The 15609-nt window shown below is 43.0% G+C and overlaps 1 protein-coding gene across 1 annotated transcript in view; it reads right to left on the bottom strand.

Moving 5' to 3' along the window:
• Nucleotides 1-402: 402 nt before the first annotated feature.
• ANKFY1 (ankyrin repeat and FYVE domain containing 1) overlaps nucleotides 403-15609 on the bottom strand; it is a 32641-nt gene continuing 17434 nt past the window's right edge. The window contains exons 12-25 of the mRNA XM_066202240.1: nucleotides 15278-15503; nucleotides 14257-14355; nucleotides 13729-13882; nucleotides 12668-12836; nucleotides 11382-11500; nucleotides 10866-11022; nucleotides 9731-9931; nucleotides 7986-8162; nucleotides 6793-6940; nucleotides 6444-6534; nucleotides 6002-6126; nucleotides 5641-5787; nucleotides 5068-5158; nucleotides 403-4090 (exon numbers count right to left, since the gene is read on the bottom strand). Coding sequence (XP_066058337.1) covers nucleotides 3958-4090; nucleotides 5068-5158; nucleotides 5641-5787; nucleotides 6002-6126; nucleotides 6444-6534; nucleotides 6793-6940; nucleotides 7986-8162; nucleotides 9731-9931; nucleotides 10866-11022; nucleotides 11382-11500; nucleotides 12668-12836; nucleotides 13729-13882; nucleotides 14257-14355; nucleotides 15278-15503 — 2037 coding nt within the window. The 3' untranslated portion in view covers nucleotides 403-3957. The remainder of the gene's footprint in view (nucleotides 4091-5067; nucleotides 5159-5640; nucleotides 5788-6001; nucleotides 6127-6443; nucleotides 6535-6792; nucleotides 6941-7985; nucleotides 8163-9730; nucleotides 9932-10865; nucleotides 11023-11381; nucleotides 11501-12667; nucleotides 12837-13728; nucleotides 13883-14256; nucleotides 14356-15277; nucleotides 15504-15609) is intronic.

Genomic DNA, 15609 nt, shown 5'->3' with positions numbered 1-15609 from the left:
GCAGCAGTTCTCTGCTCTCCCGGGGGGCTGAGCTGCCTCCAGTACACAACTGAGTGCACCAAGTGTTTGTAACTTGAACTGATGAACTCCAGCTCTGGCCCGTGGGGAGCTCAGGTTTGTTCCACAAGACTGATTATAGGTAAGTCTAAATAAGGCATTCAAGATGACTACATGGTACAAACTAGAACACCAGACCTTGACAGCCAAAAGAACAGTTGTAGCAGTTCCACAACATGAAAATGAATATCTGGACTAATTTCAGAACAAAGAATAAAGTTGTTATGGCCGGTTGGATGTTGTATCCCTGTTTCTTCGTGGTTTGTAGGGATGAGCTTGCAGAGGGGCAGCTGTCTCTGCAGGAGCAGATACTTCCTTAGCAAGGTTTCACCTCACGACGCATCATCTAGTTCTGCATTTTATTACAAGTAGGATCATTACACAACAAAGTAATGCATATTGGAAAAATACATTTTTACAACGACTCCAGACAAACATTGCAGATAAAATGCCATTGTTCTAAGACTTCCTTTTCTATTTCACAGAGGGTATTAGAAGGTTCAGTTATTTCTGTCACTTATACAAGCTTTGATTTTTCTAGAGACGAGTTTGCTGCAGTGACCACCTCTGCTGGTTACAGAAAAAAAAAAGGACTTGCCTGTTAACATTTGATGTACAAAACAATCCAGCCTTGGCCTCCCAGACTGTTACATGTTAGTTTATAAGCACTGCATGAGCAGCTGGACAAGCTGTTATCTCGAGCACGGGAAGTCATTAAGGCATCTGTCAGCTTTTAGCCAGCAACTTACTCTGCTCTGTTAGTACCTCCAACAGCAGCATTCTCACTCCACTCAGTGGTGTGAAACAGTGACTGCATCTTTTTACAGACAAAATTTCAGCCAGACCACGGTTTGTGCTTGTGCAAGAGTGCTGGACCAGGGTATCTGCTTGTGTAAGAGTGCTGAATGACTGCAATCAAAAGGAATCCAGTCTCAGAACAAAAAGCTACAGCATGAACCTCCTGACTTCCCATGCAGCCCTGCTGAAGTGCCTGAAGCGTGACAGCAGCACTTGCAGGGACACAAACTGATTTTCCATCTAACCTTTTGTTCAATGCATGGCAGACTTGAGTCTCGAGTTAATAGACACCACTAAAAGTAGGGGAAAGGGGGGTGGGGGGTTTGGTAACAACTGTTTAATGCTACAAAAAGGGAAGAGCAGTTGTTTAGAGTTAGAAATGTGTTGACCACCACTACATTACCAAGTGCCTCATTCACATTTGTACCCTGTAGTGGAGCATTGCCAGCAAAACTCCCCAAAAAATCTCAGTGGTCTGAGAGTTCAGACCAACACTAGGCAGAGTGTGTGAGGGATTGAGTCCCACCAGTTGTCTGCTGGGGTCAACTCCTCAGCTGAGCTAGAAAAGAACTAACTTGGGTTTTGGTTCAAGTTGTGAGTTTTTCCCTTTTAGCTCTGGTAGAAAGCTATTTAGAGTTGGCTGGAAGGAAACTATCTCAAAGGCACTTTAAAAAGGATCAAATTTACTGAATTTAGTTGCTTTAAATTCAATGAACACCTCAGGCTGTATATTTAACAATAATCTTTCAGACTTCAGTAAGTAAGCTGGGACAGTACTGGCTGTAAACAGCAAACCAGGAGCACTACAGGTGGTTTCCCAGATCTTTCCCACAGTCTTACAGTTATAATCAATCTTATATTTTAGAAGACCAACTACCCAGCCTTAACTTGCCATTCAGTTAAGCTGAATTTTCACCAGATCCACATTTTCCATCATTAAAAAGCTTGCTGAATTAATCTGTTAGAGCTGAGCTCCCTGTTCCCTTGCCCTTACATCAGAGAAGCCACTGAAAAAGTGATGTTTAAATGCTTTGACAATTACATGCTGTGCAGTTTTCCCAATGAGGCTGAAGCCCACAGGCCGTGGCCTTGGAAAACCCCTCCCCTGCACTGTCTGTCAGCGTTCTGAGCACACTCTTACCCCTCCACATCACTTCAGCTCCAAACCAGGAAGGAAAACAACATGTTATCATGGGACTACAGTTAAGACTTTCACCAAATGCACTCTCTCCATCATTACCTTTCACTGCTGGAGATCTGCAACCAGGGACACCCTGAAATATCAAAGTACAACGTTTTCCAACATGTCTTTCACTCAAAAACCCCCAAACTGTAGCCTGCAGTTAACTGACACCATCAATTACTGCAGCTAACATTAACTGACACCACTATTTTCCCTCATTCACCTACAATATTATGCCAGAGATGCACCATTTGCATTAATAACGGTGTTAGAGACCAGTTGTGTTACCCAGAGCATTCTGTTGGAACATGACAGCAGCAGACATCAAACAGTGAGGCAAGTTTGTATTGTCATCCATTATTCTTCCCTAAGTGGTACAGGGGTGATTCCAGTTACAATAGATGCATTTTGGAAGATCAAAGTGCAGATCAAGTGAGACTTGATGTGAAATTCATCAGCAATTACACCCTCTCCTATCCTCTCCTGGAACAGCAGCAGTCTGGTTCATCATCTCACCTTACTCTTTAAGGCCAACAAGTCACTGCTCCAAACAGGGCAACACATCATCCACCAGTCCATACTGTTCACTGGAGATAACAGTCATTAAAACATGCACACCAATTCATGGAGGAACGATGAGGAATGCTGAACTGAGTCTATACTAGCTTAATCTCTAGAAATAAAAACAGCCTTAACATGGCATGTAGTTTTGCTTAAGTACCCATTTTTTCTAACTGAAGCCTTTGCCCACCAAATCACAAGCTGGTCTTCCAGTGAAGTACTTTCCTGCTTACCTAGACAATGTGGTGGTAGGTGGTTTCCACAGATTCAGCATGTTTAAGAGAGTACAACCAGCCTAGATTAAAATACTGCAGCTTACTCCTAACAGGAAGCCTCCATGTACAGTGCCACTCACCAGCAATCCTGCTGAAAATGGACCCAGGTTTAGTGTCTAGAGGTGCAGCACATTCTACACTTGTAGGGTTACTGACTCTCCCCCAGCAGGTACCAGGCCCCTGAAGCCCCAGGAAAGTGTTACTCTCCCTCCTGGGATTCCTAATGCACTTCAGCATTTATTGCTGTACTGTGAGTTGGACTTCACCAGTTTTAGTGTTTCTCCTTTAGCACATGCTCAGGCCTTTCAGCAAACTCATGGTCATTTATACAAGTGCCACGAACTGGAAGGACCAGCAATGGAAATATGAAAGTGCAACGAACACTGACGGTTCCAGCAGGCAAGAGCATTTCCTGAAACAACCTTGCACTTCTCTTGAACATGCTAAAGCTAATGAATCATTTGCTGAGGAGGTATCAAGATGTGGATCTGCAATTCTGACTGCTTTGCATCAGATGTAAAGCTTTCTGTTGTAAGGCCACAATTCTTGAGCTATACTTAAAACTACCCCCGGGTCTGAAGAGTTTCTTGAACAGTGGTTGCAACAGCCCAGTTTAGCTTCACAAAAAAATCTTCTCTAGAGAAGGGGAACGTTTAAGACAAAGCAAAGGAAGATACCTGGTTACCCTGAAACTTAATACCATCTCTACTAAGCAGCCTGAAAGCCACAGGACTTAATAGAGTTGCTCAGTGCAAAGCACCATGTTGAGGACAGACCTGTTTTATGCCGAGTCAATCAGTAAAAATTTCAGCTTCCATACCCCACTGCAACTAGAAGAGGGTCTAAATTCTTTTGTCACTTGGTTTCAACAATCCACTCTGATTCCTAGTGAAGTCTATCGCAGCCTGATACATTTACAGTCGTACAAAATCATTGATACCAGAGTATATCATAACAGGGTCCTTAATTAGTTCAGTCTATTGCAGAAGACATGTATAGGCCTCCTCTTCCCTATCCAGAGGGCTTGTAAGCAGAGCTGCTGTCAGGAGCACTGACTGGGAATCCCTTTACTTCCACAGCATACTAGGAGACTCCTCCCAGAGTCAGGACATCAAAGCAGATGTTGCAAACTCGAACTGGCTTGTTCAGATCAAATTTTATGATAGGAATCTCCTTTGTTGAGCACTTATGGCAGAGCAGGCGTCCACAGTGTCGGCTGTTGGTAGAAGAGGGGTGGGAGAAAAGTGAATTCCCTCCTAGTGAACAGCAGGATGTTACAGTTTGACATTCTTTATCAATGATGGCATCACGAAATACACACTAGCAATTGAAATGCCATGATTGTCCCGTATCTCCTGGTATTTGTCATGGAATAACTGACTAATGCCAACAGCACATGCTGGTTCTGTACCAGTGAGTCACCTGCTACTGCAGCAACTGATGCACGTGGAGCTTCTCCAGCACACTGAGCTAACAAAAATCTTAGCTTAACACCCTTCCAACCCAGCATGTTTTGTACAAGTTCAAACTATTGAAAAAAGGCAACTCCTATCTACACAAGAGCAGCTCATGTTCATCCTCAGCCATTTCCACACAACACAACAGGATCCCAAACCTGAGCTGTCAACACCTGCCCAAGACTGCCACCTCTTTTGGAGCAGGTCATCCCACCACTGTGGTGGTGGTGGTGGTGTGCTGCCTCCTGTCCTTCCTGTGGAAGCCACAGCCCCAGTGGCCGTCCTCTCTGACCCTCATGCCTCCACAGGAGGCTCTCCCTGACCCCATCCTCTATGCAGGAAATAATCAAGTGCACCTTTGCCACCAAGTCCTGACAAACCACTGCCACATTTACCATTAAACTTCTGTCAACTCACTGTCTTAATAAAATATATTGTTGCTCCTCTATGGAGTGAAGTGCTCTGACAACGGGGTGTTTAAATCCTGCTTTACCACTGGCACTTGGACTTTCTCACTTACAACCAGTCAGAATATTAAATGCACAAACTGCTTAAAATATGATTTCAGACAGACTACAAGTTTCTGATCTAAGACAGGATGGAATGCTTCAGCTGGATTAGTGGTTATACACCTGTGTTAACATGGAAGTTTCCTAAACTGCTAGAAGGAACAAGCCTAGGTACATTTGGGGAGGAATCCATTTCCCTGTAAGCGCAGCAAGGTGGCTCATCTTACCAGTGATGCTTTCTTGTCGTGACTCCAAATTTGGCAGCACATTCATAGCAGTTGGAGCCATCACACCAGGGAGGTTCTTTTGTCAGCATATCTGTTAAGAGGTAAAAATGTGAAGGCAAAATGTGCTCAGACACCTCCTGAGTACACTAAACCTGAAGGCTTTTTCCAGTTCTAGGTTGCATTCAGCATAATGGATTTAATTCCTCTTGCAGGAGCTGGAGTCTCGTTTGTAGATAATCTACAGTTGCTTTCCATCACACTGTCCACAGCAACTGAACAGCACCAGTTAAAAAGCAGTGTCTGTGTTTTAAGCTACACTACACAACCAGCCAAGAGTTTTCATGTCTATCCTTCCAGAAAAAAGTAGTATCTAACAGTCTGCATTGTACAACTTTTCAGTTAATCACCAGAAAAACTAGTATTTCTACCCTGCACTGATAGTAATATAAAATTGACAAGTTCTGCTTCTCTGGAATTACTGCCATCTAAGTTAAATGTCCGGAATTCTTTCCTCTGAAGTATCTTGGAAGCAAAAGCCAGAAATACTTTCCCACCACAGCAAGTGGTACTTACCCAGCAATCTAAAGAGAAGCTGTTTAGTAGCAACTTGATAGTTGAAGATATTGACTCCTTGGTTATTGTTAACTCCCAGGCGAGCCCCAGCTCTCACTATTGCACGACACAAGTTAGCATTTCCCTTCATGTAAGCCAAGAGGAGCACTGAAAAATAAAAGCCAGACAGCTCCTTGCTAACAGAGTGGTAGATTGTGTTACATTCAGTCCAGACAGGACCTTTAGTTTTTAAGTTTACATGTATTGTGTGCCTTCTACTGTATTTACCATATTATTGCCAATTATTCCAGCTTTAACAGCGACATACCACAAATACAACTCGAGTGACTTTCAAGTTTAAGAGTTGTTGAGTCTCACCTACCTGTGTTTCCTTCAGCATCAGGTTTGTCTAGAGGGTATTCTGGCATACACTCCAAGAAGAGTTCACAGATGGCTGCTGCATTATCTTTCCCATATTGTCCCAAAATATGCATTGGTGACTGGCCTCTGGGGAAAAGAGTTTGTTATCCTGATCAAAGTCTGCTTGCTACTGCAGTTACTCATCCAACTCTTCTTGCTTTCAAGTTTGGTTCAGACTTGAACAATGCTGCATCTCAGTAACTCTACATCATACACAACTCCCTGCTTAACTTTCCTTCCTTGGTGCATACATATAATTTGCACAGAATTTAGACTCAGCATCATCTACACACTTCCAAATTCATGTATAAATAATAAAAGCCAGATAATTTTAAGCAGCATTTCAGCACTTATTTTAAAATACAAAGTGGTTCTTTTAGTCTGTTAAGACTATAAATAATTACCTGATGTTAAAGGCTTCTGCATCCACATTGCACTCTGTGAGGAGGACTCGGATATTGTTCAGACGGCCGTGCATCACTGCCAGATGCAGAGCTGAGCAGTAAAGAAAAAAATGAAGGTTCAAGACTCTGAGCATCAGCAATAATTACAGCCTAATAACTAAATGAAACATCCTCCTTCCACTTTCCTAACCCTCCTTCTCAAACAACTCCTTCCATCCGCTTTGATTTCCTGCACTTTCATTCTTTCATCTTCGCAGTGCAGGCCCACTTCCAGTGAGCTACCACTAGGAGACATCATTAACAGACCTACTGCAGTGTTGTGCATTTACTTGTGTAACTTGGAGTTTACCATTATTTCCATTTTCATCTACAGCTGCAAAGTCCACTCCATTCTCCAGAAGGACTGAGCAAATGGTGGGCAGGTCTTGCTGGGCTGCTAAGTGAAGAGCAGTCTGACGGTGCTTGGTCAGTTCATTCACCTGGGCACCTGCAAGCAGCTGTCAGGATGAAAGAAGGAGTATGTTCAAAGATGGTTTCAGGGCTATTTTAGCCAACAGTTTATTTCTGTGAATGAAGCATACAGGAATCTACTCTACAGAGATACTTGTAGCCCTCCAGAGTGCATAAAATGGTATCATCACTAAGCTGCTACAACTTATGTTTGTGTTCAGACGTGCAGGAAGGGCAAGGAAAGATTCTTTAAGTTGAAGCATGTTGGGAAAGATGAGACAGGAAAAGCTTACAGATATGATTGCTTGGCAAGAGATTCTAAAAATATAAAACCTGTGAGTGAAATAGAAATGAAAGCTAGTTTTGAGATGTAGGCATGGCAGGCAGGAAGACGGTTAGCTGGAGATGAGTTGAGTGATAGCAAACAAAGGGGCTCCAGGGAGTAGCCCCCCAAGGTATCAGGGAAAAGGTAGATAAGAAAGTAGTCTTTAGAGTTCAGAATACAGAGTGATATGGTAATACAGCACTTCTCACAGGCTGTGTGCAAAGTCTGCAGGTTTTGTATCTTGCGCCGGTTGGTCACTGTAAATAACAATATTCAACACAAAAGGAGATATAATGTATCGTAACGGGGACCTAGCTCTCTTACCTCCTACTCTTACCCCTTAGTCTTTTATCCTCTTACCTTCTCTCTCCTACTCTTACCTCTTACCCTTGCCTCTTACCTCTTGCCCTTGCTCCACCCTCCCTCTCTCTCTCTCCCCCTCTGTCTTTGGGGCACCCCTTCAGCCGAGGCTGGTGGCTGAAGGCAAGGCCCTTTTACCCACGACCCTTGCAATAAACCACGTGTTCTAAGAGTGTCTCAGGTCTCCAGAGAACCCTCTCCCTACCGTAGACAGAAGCTCCTACAGAAGCACACTGCCTAGTGATTGCTGCAAACCCAACACGCTCATGTGAAGGCTACGCTGGCAGCTCAGCTAACAGGACAAGCTGAGGGAACTTTCTGTTTCAGAAATGGTGTCGCTGTGCTGTGATTTCTCAGCCTGTGAGGAGGGCAGCTGTACGTTTTGAGCAGGGGATCTGAGCACACACCAGGTTGCGCACGATGATCTCGGAGCCGGCCTGCACGGCCAGGTGCAGCGGGGTCAGCTTGGAGGCGTCCTGCACGCGCGAGTTGACGTTGGCCTGCACGCTGATCAGGAACAGCACGCTCTCAATGTCCGAGTTCTGAACTGCCACGTGGAGGAAATTCCGGCCCTTGTTATCCACCTGGGGCAGAAAGGGCACAGCAAATTCATTTATTACTCCTCTAGAACAAGGTGGTTTATGCAGTAGGACATGTTTTCACTAAGAGACTGTGGGCCTAACATTTCTGGGTTTGAGCGATTTTAGCCTGCTAGCAGCTGCTAACTTTTTTCCAAGGCAAAATTTCTCAGGAAAGTTTCTTCTCAAAACCATCTTGGCAAACAACTCTCCTTTCTCAAAATAATCCTTCTCCAGGTGGTGTTTTGCTGTTTCTCTAGTTTAACCCGTGGCATTAGAGAGGTGTCGTTCCTATTCACCAATCATGTTAAGTGTGTATGGGAACACGGTAGAAAAGGTAGTAAGAATTAGACAATAAAGCCTTTTTTCTATGCTCTTTGCCTTCTGAAATATTTGGAGTCTCTCGTCTTTCTTTTGTGTCCTACAACGACAGAGACACTTGCTCCCTCTGCTTGAACTGTAGAATCTTGTTCCTTTCACTGCTTGACATTAGAGACTTATCTGATAGAAGTGACAATCAAAAAAACAAACTGAGAAATTACCTGCTGCAACTGCTCAGTCCAGTCTGCCTCACGCTACTTTATTTCTATTTTATAACCTTGTCATTGCTTGACCACACACTGGAAATTACTGTTAGACAGACAAAAGGTAAACAGCTGTTGTGGTTAAGTAGTGAGCAGTAGTTAATGAAAAACTCAGTTAAGTGAAACAAGCTTGAGTCTATCAGTCAATTAATCCAGGAGAAGGAAGCAACATGGAATCCTGCCACACTGATGTGAAGTGTATTCACAGAACCATAGAATGGTTTGGGCTGGAAGGGACATTCCAAGGTGATCCAGTCTCAACCCCTGCCACGGGCAGGGACACGTTCTACTATCCCAGCCCCATCCAACCTGGCCTTGGACACTGCCAGGGATGGGGCAGCCACAGCTGCTCTGGGCAACCTGAGAATTCATGGGCTTGGCTTAATACCAAGTACATGCTGTTGTTCCACTTTGCCTTGCAGCTGATGTTAAAGCATATTTAAAATGGCTGCATTTGTAACCATGTTTTAGATGTTTTACAAGAGCTCGCTAAGGACTCAAATATTTTACTAGTAATTAAATTTACACAGGATAGGAAAAATCTCCTGAACAGCTGCCTGAAGTGTCACACCAGAAGCCTGAAGATACAGTTGGAGGTTTTACAGTTCAGCAGAGCAGCATAGCATTTATTATTCAGTTATTTTAGGTCAGGTTTTCTGTTTTGGATAGCTTTAGGATAGCTGGGAAATAGATTATTTTTGTCCTAGTCCAGCACAAGTCAAGAGTAGAGTGAGGATTTTCTCATCATACAAACATATGCCTTTTTCTCAATTTAGTATTGACAAGACACTAACCCTTAATGTTCTTACTCACACATACCACATACACACCTACAGTTTCCTAATAAATCCTGTTTAAGAGAACTGGCATCTGGCAAATGGTTGCATGTAAAGTCACAAAAGGATAAAACAAAATTGGCTTGTGGAACAGCTGTTACCACAAACTTAATGCAGTAACAAACCCAGCATGGTTTGAACACTCCCAGCTTACCTGTTCTGCAGCTCCTGGTTCCCTCTTCAAAATTGCTTCAGCTGCTTTATTATTTTTGTATGTCATAGCACAAGCAAAGGGAGTCATTCCTTGCCTGTCACGGACATTCAGCTTAATATCAGGATGTGAAATCATCAGCTGAATGATAACATTGTGTTGGTTGCTAATGGCAACATGGATTGGAGTTCTTCCTTCTGCATCCTAGAAAGAAACCAGGAAGTTTGTTATATACAGACTGAGTGGCACATAAATCCTTCCCTAATTCTGAATGGTCAGGGAAACATGACCTACATGTGACCTGCCCAGATTCCTTCAGCACGGACACCAAACAGCTGCAGGGCAAGCTCAAACCCACAGTGTAAGAAAAGCAAATTGAGATTTGTTTCTCACAACAGGTTGACCTCAATCCTGTGCTATACAGCCTTTTAAATAGCTCACCATAACATCTCCCATTTAGTCAGTCATTTTGGGGGCAGAGATTAGCATTCAAATTTAATAGCACAGTCAGCTGAAGTGTTTAAACATTTGTTTGTATCAAGCAGCAGTTCACAGTCAAGGCTGCTTTGTGACTGTGTTTTGTGATTCGTTTTAATGTCACTTTCAACATCATCAGGACCTAAAAATGTTACCCATTCATTTCTTTTGTTGTTATTTATAAAGCTTCTGCCTAAGGATTACTGCATAATCAAAACTGAAGTGTAACTCATATTTACATCACCTCAGTTTACTCAGTAACAGAAGACATTTCCCAAACACACTAACAAAGTAGAGTATTCTGGAGTTTTACACTGTAGCTGATTTAATGATTAATTGCAGCCCTGCTCCTGCCTTTAATTCACACTAGGGACAGAAGACACTGAATCCCACTGTTACATGAGAAAATAACTAACATTGCAGTAAGTTTTCTGCATCATTTTCCTTCAGCATAGCTTCCTGAATTAACCACCATATAGGCAGATAAGCAGCAGGTCTGGTAAAAAGGGACAGGAGAGAAAGCAGAGCTGCATCCAGTTATTGCACTGGCTCAGTGATTTTCTTTTCTCTATCAGGCAAAACAGCTGAGAGGAAAGTTTGTTTTCAGTATGTTGGAGGCAAACAACCTACTTTAAAAATGGTGAATGGTATGTCCACATACCTGAGCATTGACATTGGCACCAAACTCCAGAAGGCACTGGATCACCTCCTCTAGTCCCCAGCAGGCTGCCAAGTGTAGGGGGGTCTGTCCATCATGGGCTTCCTCTTCTCCTTCTCCATTTGGGCCTGGCTTTCTGGGACTATTCACATCACACCCACTAAAACAAACAAAGTGCAGTCAATTGATTATGTTTAATCCAGATTTAAACTTCAAAAAAGGTCACAGAAAAGATGACAAGGGCTGATCCAGCAACTGCTGACACATTCTACAAAAGCACAAGTTCCTGGTTTTGGTCTGACTCTCATCATCAAGAACATTTAGATACAGATATCTAATGATATTATAGATAACAGAATGTGTCTTTTGGATTGGTCAGAATTCCCGAAGTGTCACCCACCCAGCAAAAGTCTAAGGAAGTACATAGTTGTTACTGATTTAAGAGAGCATTCATTTAATTTGTGCCAGGGAGATCCCTGCAGGCATGTTGGAAGGTTTGTATTTAGGAAGGCGTCTGACCTGCGGATGAGGAAGCAAGCAATCTGTTCACTGTTCTCATCAATAGCTCTGTGGAGAAGGGTTTGTGAGCAGCCACTTGGTCCTGGCCCCCAACACGTTGCATCACAGCCATGCCTGACCTGCAAGGAGAAGCCCATTGACACAGTGAAGGTTTTTTTTTCAACAGGCTCCTACTACAGTCCCTGACTAATGCTTCTGGAACATTCTCCCCTACAGGTAACGCTTTGTCTATTCTTGTGGCAGTCCTGAATTTCAGGAAGCTCCTTTAAAGTCTTCCAGACCAATACTTTATTGGTTTACTGTGTAATCCTTAATTAGGTGGTATTTATTAACAATTCAAATATTTGCCCATATACTTTGATAGACAGATCTAAAGCAGGCTGGACTAGTTACCTCACTTTCAGCAATGACAAGCACCTACAGTAAATCAAGCAGGATCAGCAGACATTGCCTTTGAAGGTCTGGCCCATTTACCTGCTTTCTTAGACATTCAGCTAAACAGAGAGAGCCTTTTTTTCCACGAACTGTACTGCCAATATTTATATTCTTCAACTAGAGAACTACATACTTGAGCAATGTGGCACTTAAGACTAGTTCTACTCCACTTTACAAACTATTGACAGGCTTTAAACACGAGTAATTAAGAGTGTTGACTCATAAATGTTCTTATCCAATAACAGCACAGTCAAGAACAGTTACAAGACATATTTCTCAGGTCAGTAGCAGAGTTTTTAAATAGTTGTCTTTAGCAGGCAACTGGAAAAGGCTTTCAAGTAACTTCCTTATGAAAAAGACACAAGGAAACACCTGTGTCTCCTAGGAAATCTCCTGCCATATCAGCCATGCCTGAGAGTAAACAGTCTTTAAAGTAAATATAAGCCTTTAAAGGCCTTCTTGGCTCAATTTTACAATGCAATAAAAAGCAGCACATACACTAAAGCATAAAATGAGTTTTATTCAGGAAGCTGATTATTACACAAGTCATGTATGCTACAGACTGATCTAAGCAGATCCTTACTCCTTCCAGATCAAGAATCCAGACAGCAGAATATATATAGAATATATATTTTTATTAAAGGGCCTGCAAGATATTTAGTTATGCAGACTATGGTATTTATAAGATTCCTGCAGCAAAGAGGAATTTCTGGTGAAGAAAACATCTCCAGAAATTAGTAATATTTGACTAGTCTGTTCTCTTCATGCACTGAGTTGGTTTTTGCTGATGAAGCCTTTTGTTGCTAGCAAGATGAACAAAAGAGAGACTAAAGCCAGCTGAAGAGTCTTACCAGGGTTGATGCAATATCTTCCAGGTTGTTTTCCAAGGCGAGCCATAAGGGAGGATTTCCTTTCTCATCTGGCACAGACATGTCTGCTCCCCTGGTACAAATGGCATCCACCACCAGTGGGAGCTGGTTTTGGATGGCCAGCTGTAGGGCTGTCTGTCCATCCTGGGTCCTGCAGCAGGGACACTTCCAAGTGTTACAGATGCATTATAAAGCTCAGAGACAGCACTTCACTGGCAAAGCCAAGAATGAACCCTCGTATGTATTTTTGCTGTGGTAAGACCACCACAAACACACCATGTATTTCATCACAGCTCTGCAGTCTACCTTTCTTCCCCCCTTCACTTTCACCAAGTGATTGATTTCTCAAGCTGGAAAAACAAGTTAGTGTTCTCAGCTCAGAGACATTCAATTCCTTCAGTGCAGCCATTATTTGAACAGAGTTCCTTCTGAGCCAGCCTGCTGCCACAAAAGCAACAGCTTTGTCTCCAACGTGGCAACACTTCAAGCAACAGTCAAATACCAACTGTTAAAAAGTTGAAGTTAGAACAGCAGCATTAGGCAGTTTGTACCCGTGACATTCATTACAGTACAGCTTGCCAAATTTAACAGACAGCCTGTCAGTCATGTAAGCAGACAAATGTTCTGTTAAGTCTAATGTAAGTTGTCTAGGAGATACTGAGGAGGCAAGTTTATCAGACTCCTGTTGCTGGATGTGTATCTAATTATTTTGGATGGTAGCAAACATGCAGTTCTAACAAGCTGGCAAATGGATGAGACAATAGAAGTTCAGTGTCTCTAGGACTTCAGTCTGCTACAGAGGATGCTGTTTAACCCAGAATTAAGTGGGACCTCCTGCAGCCTCGAGGTACTGACCAATGGAGATATACATAGGTGCAAGTTAACACATGCAATCCCTCAGCCATAACTAGCACCACAAAACAGTGCCAAACAAATAACTGTAAATCACCACCTGAAAAAGATCTCAAGCCATTATACAAAGGCAGTCACCACCTGCTCCTAGATACACAAACAGGTGAGAGTTGTATCAGTTAGGATCTTACCTGACATTTATATCTGCCTGATGCTCCAGCAGGAAGAGGGCACTCTTGCTGTCCTGTCTCTGGATTGCCATGTGCAGGAGTGTCTGCCCATCTGACATGGTGTCATTGATGGAGGCCCCAGATCCAAGCAGCTGAGCTGCTATTGTGTGCATGCCTGAACAGTTCAAGCTCATTAGTATTTTACCTTCAGCACTATAAAACAGACACGCTGATAGAAGAGAGTTAATGTGCACAGACAATACAGTGATCTGATATGAAAACTACCAGGGAGTTCACAGAGGAAGAATTCCACTGTACTGCAAGTACAGTTCTGGGCAGAAGCTGTAGGACTAGAAATCTTTCACTAAGTCATATGTGAACACTAATTTTAAAATATGAAGAATCATCTAAAGCTCTCCTTGACAACTCCTCCCCAGCAGCGCAGCACAAGCCAGAACATGAACACACACCAGCTGTTTTATCTTTAAGAAAATCTTGTTCACATGTAGCTTCCCTATCATTGTAAATTCTCATCCTGAAGGCACATACCTGTCCAAAGAGCCAATCCCAGCACAGTCTGGTCTCTTGAGTCCTTTAGACTGAAGTCAGGAATAATTTGCAAGTTGTTGGTAGCATGAAGAGCATTAGCTACAAGAAAGCATAAAGAATTAGCCATTCTTGTACCTGACCTGGAGACACACACTGAAAGCTGTGGCAGCAATGTCACATTTTGTAGTAGGCTGTTCCTTTAGCAGCCAGGCTGTAAGATCTGAGCAAGTACCTTCAGCTCCCCTGATGTGACACTGCCTAGCATTCAGACCACATTGCCACTGCTGCCCAACCTTAATACATATACTAAGAAAAAATCAATTTTCTAGCTAAGAAGCTTAGCCTGGCCCTTTCTAGCTGCAATTCCAAATAGAGGGGCATATACAAAGCCCTGAAAATGAAGAGTGGAGGTTCCACAATATGGTGTCAGCATCCCTCCTTCTCCATTCCCTGGGATGGACAATATTTATCCCAGTTCACCTACTTCCTTCTAAATCCCACTTATGGTAGGAGACAAATTTGGCCCAGCTTCAGCTGTCAAATTCCCTTCCTGCTGCTAGAAAGAAGTTGACTAGTAGCATTTAATGAACTCATCTGCTGTTATTTGAGCACTCGAGTCTCAACTCTATTATAATACCAGCATTGCTCTGTATAAATCCTCTTACTAAGGAGTTGAGGGAGGCAGAAGTCTCATCACAGAAAGATGCCTTTATCCAAAATTGATTTCAGCATTCACCTGAAGCAAATGCTTTGAAGGAATCTCAGTTGTACAGGAGGAATAGAACCCGAGACTAACTGTTCAAGTCCATTATCTACAGTGGAGAATATAAAAACATAGACAAAATAAATTTCTTGTTTTAAGACGCAGATGATTTGAGTTTAAGACTAGTTAGCAAGTCTTGATTGCTATACTTAAACACTGTTTACAGGAAGACATGCTTTCTTTAGTGGTTTGTCAAAGCAGCCTGGATGCCATCCTAACACACCAGTTCACTGCAGCACCAACAGTCTGGACACTCACCTTTTTGTTCCAGGATGACTGACACCACGTCTGGGTGGTTGTAAGCAATAGCCATGTGAAGGGGAGTCTGCAGATGAACGTTCTCTGCTGATGGAGGAGCAGATGCATTCTTCTGCCCAGGTACTGCTTCTGCTGTCTGGATGTTGGGATTGGCTCCTTGCTGCAGGAGTTCTGCTGTCAGGTTTGCTAGGCCATGCCTGCAGGCTGTGTGCAGTGGGGTTTCTCCCTTTAATAAACAGGGTGCTGGGTTAGAAGCTTGAGACATGAAGAGAAGCAGCTTTTAAACTATTAAAACTACAAGAGCTGGTGTGAAGAGTTTCACTCCTAGTAGC

This window comes from Chamaea fasciata, unplaced genomic scaffold (genome assembly GCF_029207755.1).
Source record: "Chamaea fasciata isolate MVZ Bird 193981 ecotype frontalis unplaced genomic scaffold, bChaFas1.0.hap1 SCAF_21, whole genome shotgun sequence".
In the NCBI taxonomy this organism is placed as follows: domain Eukaryota; kingdom Metazoa; phylum Chordata; class Aves; order Passeriformes; family Sylviidae; genus Chamaea; species Chamaea fasciata.
The sequence above is the reverse complement of the archived record's forward strand: the minus strand, read 5'-3'. Positions and strand labels throughout refer to the sequence as shown.